The 21678-nt window shown below is 46.4% G+C and overlaps 1 protein-coding gene across 3 annotated transcripts in view; it reads right to left on the reverse strand.

The window, feature by feature from the left end:
- The window catches only part of LOC121533726 (FYVE and coiled-coil domain-containing protein 1-like), a 71684-nt gene that overhangs the window by 44921 nt on the left and 5085 nt on the right, over positions 1-21678 (reverse strand). For 2 of the 3 annotated variants that reach the window (XM_041839908.1, XM_041839909.1), the window contains exons 2-10: positions 20952-21061; positions 17306-17412; positions 15120-15245; positions 13425-13531; positions 12672-12815; positions 12441-12534; positions 9728-12241; positions 9403-9495; positions 767-885 (exon numbers count right to left, since the gene is read on the reverse strand). In XM_041839908.1, the coding sequence (XP_041695842.1) occupies positions 767-885; positions 9403-9495; positions 9728-12241; positions 12441-12534; positions 12672-12815; positions 13425-13531; positions 15120-15245; positions 17306-17412; positions 20952-21012 (3365 nt within the window). In that variant the 5' untranslated portion in view covers positions 21013-21061. The remainder of the gene's footprint in view (positions 1-766; positions 886-9402; positions 9496-9727; positions 12242-12440; positions 12535-12671; positions 12816-13424; positions 13532-15119; positions 15246-17305; positions 17413-20951; positions 21062-21678) is intronic. The other variant, XM_041839910.1, reaches the window with a different exon arrangement.

A 21678-nucleotide genomic window follows, 5' to 3' on the forward strand; every position in this document is an offset into this window, starting at 1 on the left:
GTCGCGGCGGTATTATGGGTCATATCTTTTGAACGGTAAGGGATATAATCAAGCCGTTTTCTAACAGGAAAAGAGGGAGACTTGGCTACGTTGGCTACAGAACCTGGCTATGAAATGCAGTGGGGAAAGTGGGAGGGTTGAGCAAGACAACAAATTCAAAGACCACCTACTTTTCTATACTCAAAGGGGAGAAAAACATAGCTAGACTTGTATTACTATCAAACTCAATGCTGCTATTGTTTTTTATTTCGTAAAGCAGCTTGTGTTTCTTAACCAGGCAAAAGGTAACTAACTAGAAGGCTGATGGTGACTGGTTAGCTACGGGGAAGCAAGAGAGTCGCTTGCGTAATGTGTATAATTGGAGGCGGAGCCTGTCTGCCCACACTCATCGCTTGCTCCCCCACAACTAACCAGCTGAGGTGGGCTGTGTGCAGGGTGTGGCGCATCCTTTCCACTGCTGAACAAAACCGCTGCTAGTATTAGTGCTTATTATCACTGAAAAGCATAATCTCTCCAAAAAACCTTGTCCAGTCCACTTAGTAGTCTGATTTGTCACAGAGATAAGTTTGTCTCGTCTAGTTTTAGTCAACTGAAATGTAAAATAATGTTTGTTTAGTTATAGTTTTTTCTGGGTCTATTTAGTCAGTTATAGTCTCATCAATTGCCATTGATAATTAGGTGTTTCACAAATATGTTAGTCACTATTTCTGATGAAATTAACACTGCTGGTATGTCAGAGGTAAGTGGAAGGGGGTTATAGCCTTACCTGGTGACAGAGTCTCTCAGTCGGTGAATCTCTCCTTCACTCTGATGAATAGCGGCTTCCGACTTTGTGATGTGAGCATCCTTCTCTCCAATCAGCCGTGAGTACTCCTCATTCACCCCCTTCATCAAACATAATCATAACATACACTATTTAAAAAAGAACCAAAAAGCTTTCAGAAACAGATGAACTGTTGACCCTTTTATTCGACTGTCTCTGTTCTTTATTGTGTTTGATCAGTTGATAAATACAGATAAAGGATTAAGAAGTCTACAGAGGAGCAATGCTTTGTAAATGAACTGCCTATCTCTCTCCTTCTTCACTCAATTATCATAGCAAAGTATTACAGTACAGGCAGACTAATTACAACGTGTCACATCCTCTCTACGCATACCACCCTGCCCTCTGTTTTATCATCCTCGGCTAATGAACACTGAGCTCTAATCTTTGGGGTATTAATTAAGTGTGTGCAGCCCTGCTCCTCTCGCCCTCTTTCATATTTATTCCTTTGACCTTTTGCCCTTTCTCATATTCATCCCTATGCCTCTCTAACGAAAACGTAAATAATTTTGCCAGAGCAGGCAAGCTGGATGTGCCACGGCTGGCTTTGTCATCCACCCATTCATATGATCTTTCACAAATCCCTCTCACTTTCTTTCAGCTATTTCAATGTCAGCTGTTAACAGACATGCCATTTAGCCAATCATTTTTCCTGTGCCAGTGTATCCCAAAGTGATCTATCTTGATAAGGGATTGAAGATTGTGGTTTCTATTTTCGTCTGCCGCTGAGTAGGAAGTGTCAAACGCACGTTAGTTGGCAATTTCGTCATGTAAAAACTGCTGCACTGGTATTTTACAGCCCTAACGCCAGGTTCGGCAATTTACCTGTCTAACATCAGATCGCTTGCGCCGAGGTGGGAGAGGTGTCAATATTTGAGGTGTTGCCTTAAAAACAAGCAAAAAAGTGACCATTTCATGCAGCACTAATGGGAAGTTAAGACCCACAAAATGAACGTCTTAACGGTAACGCAGTCGATAATGGCATGGATTTTGAGAGTGGAAGCGCAGACTATCCAGCCATGATGCACAGTGCCCATGAAAGGAGAGATTTGTCTTTTGTGGCGGTGAATCGAATTTATAAAAAACGATTTTGTTTAATTTGATTAAAAACCAAGCATAGCACTTATTTCCCTCATTAAAATGCAAATCAATTTATAACATTTTTGACATGCGTTTTTCTGGATATTTTTGTTGTTATTCTGTCTCTCACTGTTCAAATAAACCTACCATTAAAATTATAGACTGATCATTTCTTTGTCAGTGGGCAAACGTACAAAATCAGCAGGGGATCAAATACTTTTTACCCTCACTGTACATGACTCGAATGCAATGCAATTTCGTCTGCTATTTCTGGAGAAGTGCAAATATGATCCGTAAGACGGTTCCATTATGTTTATTAAAATATTACATTTGTAAGCAGTATAGCGGTGAGTGGACATTCCCCCTTTCTCATTATATTGGATCTTTATCCAGCTCCTGTGAAAAGTTTGGATGTGCATAAAACCCTTCACAGTCTAAGCTGCCTTGTCTGTATTATACGCCCTTGGGGAGCAATTATGGTGCCTGTAACTGTATTTAGACATAGCATATTTAAAACAAGTAATTTTTTTTAGGTTATTAGAATTTGGTGAAACTTATACACTGTCTATTTAGGCATCAATATCCTAGTGAATTTAACAAACTAGGCTATAACGGACTAACATTCTAATTGGAGTTGATGAGAACAAAATACATAAAAGACCGTAAATGCACAACTTGAAGCAACCACATATTTAGCCATGGAGCACATTCTGATTGGCCAGAGAGGGGAGAAGCATCAACACACCCACAACTTGTTTATTCATCAAAACCCAGCCCTTTCACGCCACCACCAACCTCTGCGCCCATAATTCCGGTTGTTAAAATAGCAAAAATACTTCGGACCCCTCCCGCACAACCTAGAACACTACAGCCAGCGCTAAGATTAACCATTGCATTAGGGTTGTTAAAATAGAGCCGTGTCTATTATAATGTTCTCTGTCATATGTGATTAATGTGAAGAGGTGAAGATACAGTGGCTTGCGAAAGTATAATAATAATATAATATAATATTCCATTTAGCAGACGCTTTTATCCAAAGCGACTTACAGTCATGTGTGCATACATTTTTACGTATGGGTGGTCTCGGGGATCGAACCCACTACCCTGGCGTTACAAGCGCCATGCTCTACCAATTGAGCTACAAAGTATTCACCCTCCATGGCATTGTTCCTATTTTGTTGCCTTACAACCTGGAATTAAAATGGATTTTTGGGGGGTTTGTATCATTTGATTTACACAACATGCCTACCACTTTGAAGATGCTAAATCGTTTTTATTGTGAAACAAACAAGAAATAAGACAAAAAAACAGAAAACTTGTGCGTGCATAACTATTCACCCCCCCCCAAAGTCAATACTTTGTAGAGCCACCTTTTGCAGCAATTACAGCTGCAAGTCTATTGGGGTATGTCTCTATAAGCTTGGCACATCTAGCCACTGGAATTTTTTCCCATTCTTCAAGGCAAAACTAAAACTGCTCCAGCTCCTTCAAGTTGGATGGGGTCTGCTAGTGTACAGCAATCTTTAAGTCATACCACAGATTCTCAATTGGATTGAGGTCTGGGCTTTGACTAGGCCATTCCAAGACATTTAAACCACTCAAGTGTTGCTTTAGCAGTATGCTTAGGGTCATTGTCCTGCTGGTAGGTGAACCTCCGTGTCACGGTTTCGGCCGAGGCTGCTCCTCCTCCTTGTTCGGGCAGGCTTCGGCGGTCGTCGTCTCCGGAGTACTAGCTATCACCGTTTGATGTTTTCGATGTCTGTTTGGTTTTGTCTGATTGTGTACACCTGTTTCCTGTTTGGTTGATTATGTCTCCTATAAGTTTCTCGTTTGGTTAGTCTTGTGTTGTGTGTTATTGTTCCGCCTGTTTACAGTTGCTGTTAGTTTTGCTCCTCTGTTTTGAAGAGGTTTTGCGCACGGTTGTGTGCGTTTGCTTTGTATTTTGTAGTTTACGCCTTGTGTGCGTAATCGCTCGCCTCCGGGCTCTTTTGAGGCTCGTTTGTATTTTTGGAATGGGCCAACGCCGAATGGAGGAGGATAGACGCCGCCACGATCACCTACGCGGAGTTCTCCCGCCGCTTCAAGGCCGTGTTCGACCATATACCTGAGGGGAAAGCGGTGGGGGAGCGTCTATTCTACCTCAGGCAGGGGAAGAGGAGCGCCCAGGAGTTCGCCTTGGAATTCCGGACTCTAGCGGCGGATGCAGGGTGGAATGAGCGGGCCCTCATCGACCACTACCGTTGTAGTCTACGGGAGGACGTCCGTCGAGAGCTGGCCTGCAGGGATACCAACCTCACGTTCGACCAGTTAGTGGACATGTCCATCCGGCTGGACACCCTGCTGGCTACCCGCGGACGTTCTGAGTGGGGGTCGTCCATTCCACCCTCCAGCACCTCCGAGCCGAGCCCTATGGAGCTCGGAGGTGCTGGCGCTAGAGAGAGGAGGAGGAGGAGCCCGAGGGGGGCTGTCCCCTGCACCAACTGTGGCCGTGGAGGGCACACTGCGGCCAGGTGCTGGGGAGGGTCTCCTAGGGGAGAGGACGACAGGCCACGCACTGGGGAGTCATTCCAGGTGAGTAGGCGTCCCACTTACCCAGAGCTCTCTGTTGTGCACGTCTGTTTACCTGTACATTTTCCACAGGTTGCACCTCATTCCCAGCATAAGGCGCTAGTAGATTCAGGCGCAGCTGGGAATTTTGTTGATCGACATTTTTGTTTAAAACTAGGAATTCCCCTTCTTCCAGTCGACGCCCATTTCCTGTCCATGCTTTAGACAGCCGTCCCTTGGGATCGGGGTTGATTAGGGAGGTCACAGCGCCACTTAGGATGAGGACGCAGGGGGGTCATGAGGAAACTATTCAGCTATATCTGATTGACTCTCCTGCGTATCCGGTGGTGTTGGGGCTTCCCTGGTTGATTACCCATAATCCTTCTATTTCGTGGCAACAGAGGGCTCTTAAGGAGTGGTCTGCCCAGTGTGTGGGGCGATGTCTAGGTGTTTCCGTGGGGCGACCTCGGTGGAGAGTCCAAACCAGGTGCCCGCACTGCACATTCCCCGAGTATGAGGATTTGGCAATCGTGTTCAGTAAATCGAGGGCGACGCAGTTGCCTCCTCATAGGCAGGGAGATTGTGCGATAGACCTCCAGGCAGGAGCAGCGCTTCCACGGAGCCATGTGTATCCTCTGTCTCAAGAGGAGAAGAGAGCTATGGAGACGTACATAGCCGAATCTCTGAGACAAGGATACATATGGCCATCCACTTCCCCTGCGTCCTCGATCTTCTTTTTTTGTGAAGAAGAAGGATGGAGGTTTGCGCCCGTGCATTGATTACCGTAGTCTCAATCAGATCACGGTGAAATACAGTTATCCACTCCCTCTGATTGCGACTATGACGGAGTCATTGCACGGGGCGCGTTTCTTCACAAAACTAGATCTCAGGAGCGCATACAACTTGGTGCACATTAGAGGGGACGATGAATGGAAGACAGCATTTAGTACCACCTCAGGTCATTACGAGTATCTCGTCATGCCATACGGGTTGATGAACGCTCCTTCAGTCTTCCAATCCTTCGTAGATGAGATCTTCAGGGACATGCAGGGGCAGGGTGTGGTCGTATACATTGATGACATTCTTGTGTACTCTTCTACCCGAGCCGAGCATGTAGCCCTGGTGCGCCGAGTGTTGAGGAGGCTGTTGGAGCACGACCTGTATGTCAAGGCAGAGAAATGTCTGTTTTTCCAGGAGTCGATCTCCTTTTTGGGTTATCAGTTGTCTGCGTCAGGGGTGAAGATGGAGGTTGACCGAGTGTCAGCCGTGCGTAATTGGCAAACTCCAACCACTGTTAAAGAGGTGCAGCGGTTTTTGGGGTTTGCAAATTACTACCGGAGGTTTATCCGGGGTTTTGGACAGGTGGCAGCTCCCATAACGTCTCTGTTGAAGGGGGGTCCGGTGCGTTTGCAGTGGTCAGCCGAGGCGGACAGGGCCTTTGGGAGACTGAAGGACCTGTTTACTTCGGCTCCGGTGCTGGCGCATCCGGATCCCGCTTTACCATTTCAGGTAGAGGTTGACGCGTCTGAGGCCAGTATTGGGGCCGTACTTTCGCAACAGTCCGGCACGCCACCTAAACTCCGCCCCTGTGCTTTTTACTCCAAAAAGCTCAGCCCGGCTGAGCGAAATTATGACGTAGGGGACAGGGAGCTGTTAGCCGTGGTACAGGCCCTAAAGGTGTGGAGGAATTGGCTTGAGGGGGCTCAACACCCTTTTCTCATTTTGACTGACCACCGTAACCTGGAGTACATCCGGGCAGCTAGGAGATTGAACCCTCGCCAGGCGCGGTGGAACATGTTTTTAGGCCGGTTCGTATTTAAGATCACGTACATCCCTGGGTCCCAGAACGGTAAGGCAGACGCACTGTCTCGGCGGTATGACACGGAGGAGAGGTCCGTTGAGCCCACTCCCATACTGCCGGAGTCTTGTCTGGTGGCACCGGTAGTGTGGGAGGTCGATGCTGAAATCGAGCGGGCGTTGCGTACCGACCCTAGTCCTCCACAGTGCCCGGTGGGTCGGACGTACGTTCCGCTCGAGGTTCAGGATCGACTGATATATTGGGCTCACACGTCACCCTCCTCTGGACATCCTGGTATTGGCCGGACTGTGCACTGCCTTAGCGCTAAGTACTGGTGGCCAACGTTAGCCAGGGATGTGAGGGTTTATGTCTCCTTCTGCTCGGTGTGCGCCCAGTGTAAGGCGCCTAGACACCTGCCCAGGGGAAAGTTACAACCCCTGCCCGTTCCACAACGACCATGGTCTCACCTCTCGGTGGATTTCGTCACAGACCTTCCCCCCTCACAGGGGAACACTCCTATACTGGTCGTTGTGGACCGGTTCTCTAAGGCCTGTCGTCTGCTCCCAATGCCGGGTCTTCCTACTGCCCTACAGACCGCCGAAGCACTATTCACCCACGTGTTCCGGCACTACGGGGTACCCGAGGATATAGTGTCTGATCGAGGTCCCCAGTTTACCTCCAGAGTCTGGAGGGCGTTTATGGAGCGTTTGGGGGTCTCGGTGAGCCTGACCTCGGGTTACCACCCGGAGAGTAATGGGCAGGTGGAACGTGTGAACCAGGATGTGGGTAGGTTTCTTAGATCGTATTGCCAGGGCCGGCCGGAGGAGTGGGCGAGGTATGTCCCCTGGGCAGAGATGGCCCAGAACTCTCTCCGCCACTCCTCAACCAATCTAACCCCTTTCCAATGTGTGTTAGGTTACCAGCCGGTTCTGGCACCGTGGCAGCAGAGCCAGATCGAGGCTCCTGCGGTGGATGAGTGGGTGCGGCGCTCGGAGGAGACGTGGAACGCTGCACACGTCCCACTTGCAGCGGGCCATCCGTCGTCAGAAAGCGAGCGCCGATCTCCACCGCAGTGAGGGGCCGGTGTACGCACCTGGTGATCGAGTCTGGCTCTCTACCAGAAACCTACCCCTCCGCCTGCCCTGCCGGAAACTGGGTCGGCGGTTTGTGGGGCCTTTTAAAGTCCTGAGAAGATTGAACGAGGTGTGTTACAGGTTACAACTGCCTATTGATTATAAGAATATTAACCCCTCGTTCCATGTGTCTCTTCTCAGGCCGGTGGTAGCTGGTCCACTCCAGGACGATGAGATAAGAGAGACTCCTCCGCCCCCACTGGACATCGAGGGGGCTCCGGCGTACACAGTTCGGTCCATCCTGGATTCGAGACGTCGGATGGGGGGTCTCCAATATCTCGTGGAGTGGGAGGGGTACGGTCCGGAGGAACGGTGCTGGGTGCCGAGGAGAGACATCCTAGACCCGTCTCTCCTGACGGAGTTCCACCGTGGACACCCTACGCGCCCTGCTCCGCGTCCTCTTGGTCGTCCCCGAGGCCGGGGTCGGCGCACGGCTGGAGCCGCGCGTCAAGGGGGGGGTACTGTCACGGTTTCGGCCGAGGCTGCTCCTCCTCCTTGTTCGGGCAGGCTTCGGCGGTCGTCGTCTCCGGAGTACTAGCTATCACGTTTGATGTTTTCGGTGTCTGTTTGGTTTTGTCTGATTGTGTACACCTGTTTCCTGTTTGGTTGATTATGTCTCCTATAAGTTTCTCATTTGGTTAGTCTTGTGTTGTGTGTTATTGTTCCGCCTGTCTACAGTTGCTGTTAGTTTTGCTCCTCTGTTTTGAAGAGGTTTTGCGCACGGTTGTGCGCGTTTGCTTTGTATTTTGTAGTTTACGCCTTGTGTGCGTAATCGCTCGCCTCCGGGCTCTTTTGAGGCTCGTTTGTATTTTTGTGACTAAAGTCTGTTGGACTAAGCTTCTGTGTCCTGCGCCTGATTCCTGCACCACATCCACATTCAGCACGCCTGACACTCCGTCCCAGTCTCAAATCTCTGGAAGACTGAAACAGGTTTCCCTCAAGAATTTCCCTGTATTTAGCGCCATCCATCATTCCTTCAATTCTGACCAGTTTCCCAGTCCCTGCCGATGAAAAACATCCCCACAGCATGATGCAGCCACCACCATGCTTCACTTTGGGGATGGTGTTCTCGGGGTGATGAGAGGTGTTGGGTTTGCGCCAGACATAGCGTTTTCCTTGATGGCCAAAAAGCTAAATTTTAGTCTCATCTGACCAGAGTACCTTCTTCCATATGTTTGGGGAGTCTCCCACATGCCTTTTGGCGAACACCAACCGTGTTTGCTTATTTTTTTCTTTAAGCAATGGCTTTTTTCTGGCCACTCTTCCGTAAAGCCCAGCTCTGTGGAGTGTACAGCTTAAAGTGGTCCTATGGACAGATACTCCAATCTCCGCTGTGGAGCTTTGCAGCTCCTTCTGGGTTATCTTTGGTCTCTTTGTTGCATCTCTGATTAATGTCCTCCTTGCCTGGTCTGTGAGTTTTGGTGGGCGGCCCTCTCTTGGCAGGTTTGTTGTGGTGCCATATTCTTTAAAAAATTTTATAATGGATTTAATGGTGCTCCGTGGGATGTTCAAAGTTTCTGATATTTTTTATAACCCAACCCTGATCTATACTTCTCCACAACTTTGTCCCTAACCTGTTTGGAGAGCTCCTTGGTCTTAATGGTGCCGCTTGCTTGGTGGTGTCCCTTGCTTAGTGGTGTTGCAGACTCTGGGGCCTTTCAGAACAGGTGTATATATACTGAGATCATGTGACAGATCATGTGACACTTAGATTGCACACAGGTGGACTTTATTTAACTAATTATGTGACTTCTGAAGGTAATTGGTTGCACCAGATCTTATTTTGGGGCTTCATAGCAAAGGGGGTGAATACATAAGCACGCACCACTTTTCCGTTATTTATTTTTTATAATTTTTTGAACCAAGTTATTTTTTTCATTTCACTTCACCAATTTGAACTATTTTGTGTATGTCCATTACATGAAATCCAAATAAAAATCCATTTAAATTACAGGTTGTAATGCAACAAAATAGGAAAAGTGCAAAGGGGGATGAATACTTTTGCAAAGCATTGTACAGACCTCTAACTCAAAGACTTTGGCCTCCAGACTGGACACCATCTCTTGCTCTTTAGGCAGCTGGACCCTCAGTTTCCCCACCTCATCTTTCAGACTCTGGATAGAGAACAAAACATACAGGTGTTCAAATGGTGTTAATTGGTCATTCAAAAACATGAAAGTGACATGGAAATGAAAGTGAGGAGTATTCTGTGGCCCCTGCACAGCAAAAGCACACTGTTTCATTAAGAGCTAAATGTATTCTGATTCACACACAGTAATTAACTTTCTAAATCACATTAATTTCCCCCATGTCACAGGCTTTTGACAGAACTCTAGCCAAACTCACCTTGATCTGGTTCTGATGATTCATGCTCTCGGAGCTCATCTGGAACTTGACCGCCTCCATCTCCTCCCGACTGGAGTCCTGGAGGCTCCTCACCTGGCCCTCTGCCTTCTCCAGCTTGTCCTGCAGCTCCAGCATGGCTGCCGGAAGGTTCTCTGTCATCCTCAGCTCCTCTCTTAGGCTGGTGTTCTCCTGGCGCATGGTGGCCATGCAGGTCTCCAGCCGCTCCACCTCCCTGGAAGTTCTCTCCTCCAGCTCCCCTATCCTGCTTGCCTCCCCTGCCCAGCCTTCCTTGGCCACCTCCCTTTCTGCCGTCAGTCTACAGATAGTCATCCCAAGCTCTGCCATCTCTGTATTGGCCCGGTGGAGGCCTTCGCGTGTCTCAGCATTCTCCATGGCCAGCCTCTCATTTTGGGCCTTTAGCGTGGCCAGCTCTCCCCTGGCGGAGGCCTCTGAAGCAGCCGACTTGGCCCGGGTGACTGCCTCCTGGTCACGCTCCCTGCTCAGAGCCTCTTCCCTCTCTTTGCACTGCAGGAGCTCGGCCACATGCCTCTGGTTAAGTGCCTCAGTCTGGGCTTTGAGCTGCTCTGTTAGGGTCCTGAATTCGTCTTTCTGGGCCTCCATCACCTCCAGCTGGGCCTGACTCCTCATCCTGTCCTCCCCAGAGGTCTTCAGCTGCACTCTCAAATCCATCACTTCTGCCTGGAGCCTGGACACCTCCTTCATGTTCACTTCCAGCTGGCCCTCCACCATAGTCAGCTTGGCGGCTACCTCCTGGTTCTCCTTGGCCTGGACAGAGCTCATCTTTAGCTGTGTTCTTTCCACCGTCTGTTTCTCAGTAGTGACCCTCTCTATCAGCTTTGTCTTTTTGGCACAGGCCTTTTCTGCATCTGCTTTAGCCTTCTCCAGTGCCCTTCCTCTGGCCTCCAGGGCCTCCACCCTGGCCTGGAGCTCTGCACAGCCCTTCTCCTTGTTCTCTAGCTGGGCCTTCCTGTCTTTGAGCTGCTCCTGCAGGCTGGCCTCGCTCCTGCGGGATGCCCCCAAGCTCTTCTCCAGCTCTCCGATCTGCCCGTGGATGGACATCAGTTCCTCCTGCAGGGAGCTCAGCGCCGCCCTCACCGTAGCCTGCTCCTCCCTCAGGCCTTGATTCTCCTGCTTCAGCCGTTTGGTGGCGGCGTCTGAGACCTCGGCAGCCATGGCCGCCCTCTGCAGACTCTCGTCCAAGGCCCGGTTCTCCTCACACAGCCTCCTGTCCTTCTCATCCACAGTTACCTTGGCGTTGTCCAGCTGGCCCCTCAGTTGCTTGTCTGACGCTCTCAGAGAGGCCACCTCGCCCTCCAGGGCTGCCCGGCTCTCTGCCAGCTCCTTCTTCAGCTCCTCATTCCTCTTCACTGTGTCAAGCAACTTCCCATTCAGCTCCATCAGGTTGGTGCACTGAGTCTTGTACTCTTCGATTTTATTGGCCTGCTCCATGACACTGGACTCCAGCTCGGAGAGGTTGGCGCTCAGGATGTCCCTCTCCGTTGTCAGGCTATGGCTCTGGACCTCCAGGTGCTGAAGCCTCTGGATGCTGGAGAGCAGCTCCGCCTCTCTGCTCTTCAACTGCTCCTTCAGGTAGAGGACTTCCACCTCCAAGGCCTTTTTCAGACTGCCTATGCTTCCCTGGATCTCCTCTTTCTCCTCCTCTGCCCTGTTTCTGGCCTCCTCTGCTTGTCTCTCCCTCTCTTCCAGAGTGCTCTGGAGGCCCTGCAGCTGCCTCTGCAGGTTGTTGACCTCCTTCTCGCTCAAAGTCAATGCCCCCTGCAGCTTGTCAATGGCGTTACACTGCTCCTCTGCACACTCCGCAAACTTAGCGTTCCTCTCTGCAAAGGATTTTGACAGCGCCTCGAGCTTGGCCTCGTCCTCCTTTTCTGCAACCTCCTTGACCCTTAGCTCATCTGCCAGCCTGTCGGCCTGCCTCCTCCTGTCCTCTCCCTCTGCCAGAGCCTCTATTTTCCCCTTCTCAGCCTCCTTCAGTCTGTCCAGAAGCTCATGGATCTTCTGTGCTGAGTCAAAGTAGCTAGTCGCCTGCTGGCCCTTCTCATCCAACACCCCATCCAGTTTGGCCATCAGTTCTACGTTCTTCCCCTCTGCGGCAGCCAGCTTCTCCTGAAAGTGGCGCTGTTCGGTCTCCCTGGCCCTCTCCCCGGCCCTCAGGGACTCCAGCTCACAGGACAAGGCCTCCTCCCGTGCCTCCAGGGCTTTCAGGGTCCTTTGCATACCCTGCTGTTCCTCCTGGGCGGTCAGCGACACGTCTAGCTGCCTCTGGAGCTCCACCACCACACTCCTGAGCTCAGCACTCTCCTCCCCCATCTGCCTTACCCTGTCCAGGAGCTCCCGTTGCTTCAGCTCCGACTGGTCCAGCTCCAGGCGGAGCTTGTCCAACATACTCACCTCTACGCCAGAAGGCAACAACTCGTTCAACTCACTCAGCATGCTTGGGCCATAGTCAGGGCTGCCAGGGAACTCATGAGCCTGCTACGGTGGTTTAGGGGGTTGAGGAAAGAGAGAGAGTATCAGATTGAGTGCAGATGACACTACTCATTTTATGGTTTTACGTTTCATTATGGTATAATCTTAGCAATATGATATGTTAAGATATAACCAGTTCATAATAGAACCATATTAGTCCCAGCAGAGTAAAAGCTTTGAGGAGGAAGGTGGGCTGTGTCAGTACCTGTGAGTAGGTGCTGGCCAGACTGTTGATGCTAGAGCTGCGACTGGGTGGTTTCCACATGTGGCCAGGTGAGTTGGGCATGCCCAGTGTCCTCCTGGAGATCAGAAAACACACATGTGATGAGGTGACATCACCAAGTATCGTTTTAATCTACATTTGATCAATCCCTCAATCCAATGCACAGCACTTGGAGAATGTATTATAAACAGCTTTATCTTTGTGATTGGTTACCTTGCGAAGGTGGGCCAGGACGAGTCAAGGTCATGACCCCTGGAGGCCACGTCAAACTGGACCTCATTGAGCTCATACAGGTGATTTATGATGTCAACACCGAGGTGGGATTTCAGCAAGGGGCTGCGAGCATAGTACCAGTCACTGCACAGAGAAGAAGATTAGCATATTGATAGGGCACATTCACATAAACATAACTTCACTAATATACTTAGCCTGTTCGTTATATTCAATTACCTTGACACTCACAAAAAGTGCAGTGCATATATGAAATATGGACATCCCTTTTATAAACACACAGATACATTTCACAAGTACATCGAGCATACAGATACAATTCTTCACAAAGGGAGAAGCCACTTTTCGAGAAGCGGATCTGTACAATATCTTATGACTGCATCTGAAAACATCTAAACCACTCCAAAACCCACTAGACACTGCTTCCAGTAACCTTTGGTACCATAGTACAGACACACTCTCTTTACTTACCTGAGGAACAGAGAAAGAAGTTTACAGAAGTAAAACACCACAAGGCTAGAGAAATTAAAGGAAATTTTGTTTACTTGAAACAACTAACTTACCGTCAGAGCAGTCCAAATCTCAGAATAGTAGTCTGTGTCTAATGAACTGTCATTTCAACCAAAACATTAACAGTCCCTTAATTTAGCCAAACATGATTATGTTCCCCAAATTTGACCTTACGCATCCATGTTCAACCCCTAAAACTGTTGCCGGAGTGGTGTTGAGTTTTACCTGGTTACCCTTTGGTTCATCAGACACTGCTGCAGCGTGTCAGCCAGTCGCTGGTGCACCAGGGAGTAGCGAATGAAAGCCCTGCCCTTCCCCAGAGATGTCTTCAGCTGGAAGGGCAAAGTAAAGAACATATTCACAGTGCTGTACAGCAAATTTATGTGATAGCTGTTCATCTGCAGCACCAATGAGGCCTAAAATGAGCATATGTGCTTCTTGAACATGTCCGTTAAAAGGATAGCTCAAATCAACATTTGTCAGACATTTTCATTCCTCAAAAGTGGTTTATAATCATTCATCCATATTCAACATCTGTTGTGTAGATCCTGCTGTGACGACCCTCCCACTCTGTCTGCCGTATTCTCTCTCTTTGCTCTTGTTTCGGAGTTGGGAGGGTCGTCAGCTACATGGGAAACACCTGGGCCCGGGTGTGTCCCAGGATAAATGGACCTCTTCTACATTCATTGGAGAGACTCTCTCCATGCAGACACCTTGATTGATTTTTGTTGTGGTAGTTTTGTGGTTTTTGGTTGTTTGCTTTGGCACCTTTCAACACCTTGCATTATTACATTGATGCATGCAAAACACTCACTTACACTACTGATTACACACACCATTGTTAATTATATTTAGTTTACTTTAGTTAATAAATATATATTTTGGTATTCCTTGTCTCCACGGTGTCTCCCTTTTTGTTACGAACTTTGAGCCGGTTAGTGACACTGCTAACAAAGAGTATTTGTGTTTCATGGCTAGTGTCCACTACCCAGCAGAATGCCAAATTCCCCCATGTCCTTATAACTACAGGTAACTGCCAAAATAAAGGAAACACCAACATAAAGTGTCTTAATAGGGCGTTGGGACCCCACGAGCCGCCAGAACAGCTTCAATGCAAATTGTCATAGATTCTAGAAGTGCCTGGAACTCTATTGTAGGGACGCGACACCATTCTTCCACGAGAAATTCCATAATTTGGTGGTGGAAGACGCTGTTTCAGGCGTCGCTCTAGAATCTCCCATAAGTGTTCAATTGGGTTGAGATCTGGTGACTGACATACACACATTTTAAACCCCTATGCTCCTTTGAGACCCCTCTTTCAAAGTCACTGATATCTCTTCTTCTAGCCATGGTAGCCAAAATAATGGGCAACTGGGCATTTTTATACATGACCCTACACATGACAGGATGTTAATTGCTTAATTAAATCAGGAACCACACCTGTGTGGAAGAACCTGTTTTCAATATACTTTGTATCCCTCATTTACTCAAGTGTTTCCTTTATTTTGGCAGTTACCTACTTATCAGTGAGACAGAGAACTGAAAGCATCTATGTTAATTAAGCAATCCGTGACAGTTGCAATGTCAGGAGTATTAGTGATCAGGTCGTTTTCAATCCCTTCAATCACTGTTGTGAAATATGTGTCCGAGTGGATTTGGTACATCATTTGTAGATCAAGTTGATTTGTTCCTTCATTATTTCACATTAGGTGAAAAACAATAAGACCCAAAACTGTAATATTATACATAACTTCATAAAGAGGTTACACAGAAATGGTGACAGTGTTTGCTGGGACCCATAAAACGGTGGCAAAAAACCTCTGAAGATAGAACGTCATTACATATTAATTATTACTAAACATTGTGTAATAAGAGTTGACAATCCCTATAATTGACTTTTAAAAGTGCTGATCTCCATACCTCTGGGATGGATTTGACAAAGCGGATACCATCGTTGGCTCCTTTGATCTTGGCCAGACAGTCGCTGAAATAATCCCAGTAGTCTTTTCTTGTGCCAAGAAATGTTGTCTTCTCCTTCTGGTCAAACTGAATAGCATAGATGACACGTTAGCAACCAATCTTATATGACATACTGTATAGTGATGTAATAATAATAATAATAATATGTCATTTAGCAGACGCTTTTATCCAAAGCGACTTACAGTCATGCGTGCATACATTTTTGTGTATGGGTGGTCCCGGGGATCGAACCCACTACCTTGGCGTTACAAGCGCCGTGCTCTACCAGTTGAGCTACAGAGGACCACGTGTGAACAATGCCATATTGGTGAGCATAGCAGGTTGGCCTTGATTTGACTTGGATTCTGCTGGACACAGATTTGCCTTTTAGTCTAGGACTAAGCTTAATCTGTGTCTGGAAAACCGCCCCTGATTAAATCAAATCAAAGTTTATTGGTTGTGTACACAGCTTAGCAGATGTTATAGCAGGTGCAGCAAAATGATTGTGTTACTAGCTCCTAACAGTGCAGTAAAATGTCAAAGTACACAAATAAAAAAAACTAAAATCAAGAAATGTCAGAACGAATCCAATTAACAACCTAAATAAAACTGTATCAGTAATCCAAATACAATCTGTGTGTATATACACTGAAAATATATATTAAGAATGATATGTACAGCAGTAGATACAGTGGGGTCCGAAATGATTGACATCCTTGATAAAGATTAACAATAATGACTGTATAAAATACATAATTCAAATAGGGAATGCAAAAAAATTGGGAAATTATATATTTTTATATTAAAACAATTGATCAGAGAAAGAGATTTTGTTTAACAAGTAATATTTATTTTCTCAAAAAGGTAGGGGTCCAAATTATTGACACCCCTAAAGATTCTTATGAATAAAGTTTAGTATTTGGTCCCATATTCCTAGCAAGCAATGACTACATCAAGTTTGTGACTCTACAAACTTGTTGGCTGCATTTGCAGTTAGTTTTGGTTGTGTTGGAGATTATTTTGTGCCCAATATAAATTAATGGTAAATAATGTATTGTGTCATTTTGGAGTCACTTTTATTATAAATAAGAACAGAATATGTTTCTAAACACTTCTACGTTAATGTAGATGCTACCATGATTACGGATAATCCTGAATGAATCGTGAATAATGATGAGTGAGAAAGTTATATAGAGGGTCAAAGATCATACCCCAGAGACATGTTAACCTCTCACCATTACCAATAACAGGGAAGATTAGCATGGCTTGGGGGTATGATCTTTGACCATCTGTAACTATCTCACTCATCATTATTCATGATTCATTCAGGATTATCGGTAATCATGGTAGCATCCACATTAATGTAGAAGTGTTTAGAAACATATTCTATTCTTATTTACAATAAAAGTGACTCCAAAATGACAATATACATTGTTTACCATTCATTTATATTGGGCACAAAATAATCTGAAACAAAACCAAAACTAACTGCAAATGCATCCAACATATCTGTAGAGTCACAAGCTTGATGTAGTCATTGCGTGCTAGGTCCTTGCTCCCGTCCGGCAGATGGTACCGGTGCATCAAGGCTCAGACCAACACACTCCTAAACAGCTTTTAAACAACTACTTCTCCCCCTCACACCTACGCTGCTGCTACAATTACTATTGATTAGATGTATTACTACCACTACACTACTATTAATTGATTATTGATTTCCATTACCATTAGTATCTATCTATTTTATCCTGCTCCTGGTCACTATTACTCCTGTTCACATTTATACTCAGAGTGTACAAAATATTAGGAACACCTGCTCTGTCCATGCCATAGACTGACCAGGTGAATCCAGGTGAAAGCTATGTTCACTTATTGATGTCACCTGTTAAATCCACTTCAATCATTGTAGATGAAGGGGAGAAGACAAGTTTAAACATGATTTTAAAGTCTTGAGACATGGATTGTGTATGTGTGCCATTCAGATAGAGAATGGGCAAGACAAAATATTTAAGTGCCTTTGAACAGGGTATGGTAGTAGGTGCCAGGCGCACCGGTTTGAGTGTGTCAAGAACTGCAATGCTGCTGGGTTTTTCACGCTCAACAGTTTCCCGTGTGTATCAAGAATGGTCCACCACCCAAGGACTCACCTGCAGCAGGTACTCCAGTTTGTAGGATAATTTGTGCAGATTGGGACTATCATCTGTGATTGGCTCCTCATTCTCCCTGTACTCTTTAGTGAGCTCAGCAACAGCATCTGTGGTTGAGAGAGAGTCCATCACAGAACACAAACAGATGTAAAGACACTTAAGGCATATACATCGATAATACACGTGCATTCCCCTCACTCAGACACCACTGACAAAAACTGAGAGGCTCTACTACAGTAGCTACATGCCTTTTACCTGCTGAGAAACACATTAATATGATTTATCCCTGACCTGGTAGCCTCATTCTGCTGAACAAAATGCAAAAAACCTCAACCCATCTAATCCGATAGGCCTGCTACCCTGGAATTTCTAGAACCTATTACAACTCAAAGAAAACGATCCCACCATTCAATGACAAACAATCTGAGGTCACACACTGACACACATATACACATGCAAACGCACCACACATACAGACAGTCAGATGTAATATCCTCACACTGCCCTGGAAACATTTAAATCAGGGGTGTCAAACTCATTTTAGCTCAGGGGCCACATGGAGGAAAATCTATTCCCAAGTGGGCCGGACCGGAAAAATCATGGTATATATAACTTAAAAACAACAACTTCAGATTGTTTTCTTTGTTTTAATACGATCAACATACAACATAAAGCTGGAGCCTGAGGACAGTGTGTCCAAAATAGTACAAGCACAACATCACAAGTTTATTTGAAAATTCTAAAGAAAAAGAACACACAAACACACAATGCCTCAGTGATTAACAGAACTGTTTCACAGATCACAGAACTATATCAGGGTGTCATTTCTCAGGCAGAAATGTAGATAAAAATAATGAAATCCTGTTCCCCAAACAAGTGCAAGAACCACAGAGTCAAGAATAGGTTAAATATACAAATAAAATAAAATCAATTAAAAACAATAGCACATCAACATAAAAACATATAAACATAAAGCTGGAGCCTGAGGACAGTGTCCAAAAGCACAACATCACTATTAATCATAAAACACCTCAAGTTATTTGAAAGTTCTGAGGACAAAGAACACACAAACACACAATGCCTCAGTGATTAACAGAACTGTTTCACAGATCACAGAACTATATCAGGGTGTCATTTCTCAGGCAGAAATGTAGATAAAAATAATGAAATCCTGTTCCCCAAACAAGTGCAAGAACCACAGAGTCAAGAATAGGTTAAATATACAAATAAAATAAAATCAATTAAAAACAATAGCACATCAACATAAAAACATATAAACATAAATCTGAAAGCGTTGCTCAAACTCCCGTAACAGTCCCGTTATTTATCTTTGAACCGCTTCATGTCTGCCACATGTTGGGTCGCGCACACATTTTTCAGACAGGGGAAGTGAGCTGCATCACCACCGGCAAGTTGCGTCTCCCACAATGACAGCTTCAACTTGAAAGAACGTATGCTGTCATAATACTGCGTGACAACTTTGTTGCGCCCTTGCAGCTGTTTGTTCAAGTTATTCAGGTGCTCTGTAACATCCACCATAAATACAAGGTCCTGCATCCATTCTGCGGAATGAAATTCTAACACTGGTTTGCCCTTTTCTTCCATGAACTGTTCAATTTCTTCTCGTAAATCAAAGAAACGTCTCAGCACAGCACCTCGGCTTAACCATCTTACCTCAGTGTGGTATGGCAGGCCATAGATGTGGTCTTTCTCTCTGAGAAGGCTGTCAAACTGATGGTGATTCAGGCTTCTGGATCAGATGAAATTAACAGTTTGGATGACCACCTCCATGACGTTATCCATCTTTAATGACTTGCAACACAAAGCCTCCTGGTGCAAAATACAGTGAAAAGTCAAAAAATCACGTCCTCCATTTGCAGATTGCACTTTCTCTCTGAACTTTGTCACAACGCCTGCTTTTTTCCCGATTATTGAGGGCGCACCATCTGTAGCCAGGCTGACAGCGCGGGACCAGTCCACTCCGACCCTGTCCAGCGCGCCGACGAGTGCGGTAAAAATATCAGCTGCTGTCGTTGTATCTGTCATCGGCACCAACTCCACGAACTCCTCGGTGACGGTCAATGTGTCATCAACTCCGCGGATGAAAATGGCCAGTTGTGCAACATCTGTAATGTCCGTGCTTTCATCAATTGCAACCGAAAAACGCAATAAATGACTTTACTTTTTGCTTCAACTGGCTGTCCAAATCCACTGAAAGATCGGAAATCCTGTCTGCAACTGTGTTTCTTGTCAGGCTGATATTTGCAAAAGCCTGCCGCTTTTCAGGGCACGCAATCTCCGCTGCCTTCATCATGCATGTTTTTACAAATTCACCCTCACTAAATGGTTTTGAAGCCACTGCGATTTCATTAGCAATGAGGTAGCTAGCTTTCACTGCAGCGTCACTGATGTCTCGGCTGTGAGTAAACACAGACTGCTGTTTCTTCAGACCCGCCAACAGTTCATTCACCTTCTCTCATCTCCGCTGTCCTTGAAAGTTGTCATATTTGTCGGCATGAAGACTCACATAGTGGCGGCTGAAGGTTATATTCTTTCAGCACTGCAACATGCTCTGAACACACCAAACATACAGCTTTCCCATTCAATTCCGTGAATAAATAGGATGACCATTTTTCTTGGAACACTCTGCACTCTGCGTCCACTTTTCTATTTTTTGACAGAGACATATTGGGGCAATGAGGGTGCCAAAGCACATAATGTTAAAAGTAGAAGCCGTAATAAATATCACGGGCAAAACAAAGTAGCTCATTGGCTGCACGTGCTTGACCTACTTGCTCTGCCCCGGTATAAACAGTTTGCTTGCTTAACACAATTGCTATTGCGCCATCCAGTGGACGCAATTGGAACAGCAGTATATTTTATTGAAAAATTGCAGCGCATTTTTATACTTTACAAAAAAAGTATTATTATTATATATATATATATTTTTTTTTATCATCTCGCGGGCCGGATTAAACCCGTTTGCGGGCCTGATCCGGCCCGCGGGCCGGACGTTTGACACCCCTGATTTAAATGGTTTCCAGGTCATATACAAGTCAGAACAGATGGAGTAGAAAGCTCAGTATATCCACCCTGGCATGTCTCCCCAAATCCTCCTTTCATCTCTACCTCCACAAAGATCTCCTCCAGTCCCCTTCCACCTTCCTCACACATCCCAGCTCTCCCAGCTCAGTACATTACCCTCTTGCCTCTCATCCAGCGTAAAGAATTGAAAGACACCCGTGACGGGTGCACCCTGAGGCTGAGCACCCCCTCTCTCTCCTGCTGCATGCTGACAGGGCCTCTCGGTCACCCACGCCACATTCTAGGGGGCACACCCCGGGGGCTGGGGGAGAGGGTTAGCTCCATGATGTCCTCCCAAAGTGTGGAAAGAAATGCTGTCTGGCTTGTAGCCAAGGCCAAGCCAGTCACATCCAGGCCACTGCAACCCCTCTGTCACTTTACCTCTACGATCCTTCTCTCTTTCTCTACCTCTTTGTCACTCGCTGTCAGCAGGCAGTGGCAGGCCTCCCCCTGTCACATTTACACAGGCGGACGCACTCGTTGTCACAAAGAGACTGATGTGAGCAGTCACATAGAGTCTCGCACAAGCACGCACACACACACACACAAAATGGCAACGTACCATGCAGATCTCTGATAATCCTCTGAAGCTGGCTCTCCCCCAAAGCCACACCGGCAGCCATGGTCCGACTAGCTCCCCGGCAACCAGGTCATGGGGTCATACAGAGTCTGCTGAATCAGAGAATCAGAGGGACAGTCAGAAACAAAAGACAAGCATGTATGTACGAGCACACATTTACTACATCCCTTTCACTCTTTCATACATTCTGTCTGTCACTCACTCTATCACACCCACTCACACACACACGCACGTAAACACGCACGCACACACACATATACAGTGGGGAAAAAACGTATTTAGTCAGCCACCAATTGTGCAAGTTCTCCCACTTAAAAAGATGAGAGAGGCCTGTAATTTTCATCACAGGTACACGTCAACTATAACAGACAAAATGAGAAAAAAAAATCCAGAAAATCACATTGTAGGATTTGTAATGAATTTATTTGCAAATTATGGTGGAAAATAAGTATTTGGTCAATAACAAAAGTTTCTCAATACTTTGTTATATACCCTTTGTTGGCAATGACACAGGTCAAACGTTTTCTGTAAGTCTTCACAAGGTTTTCACACACTGTTGCTTGTATATTGGACCATTCCTGCATGCAGATCTCCTCTAGAGCAGTGATGTTTTGGGGCTGTCGCTGGGCAACACAGACTTTCAACTCCCTCCAAAGATTTTCTATGGGGTTGAGATCTGGAGACTGGCTAGGCCACTCCAGGACCTTGA

The sequence above is a fragment of the Coregonus clupeaformis genome, chromosome 20, assembly GCF_020615455.1.
Source record: "Coregonus clupeaformis isolate EN_2021a chromosome 20, ASM2061545v1, whole genome shotgun sequence".
NCBI classification, from domain to species: Eukaryota; Metazoa; Chordata; class Actinopteri; order Salmoniformes; family Salmonidae; genus Coregonus; species Coregonus clupeaformis.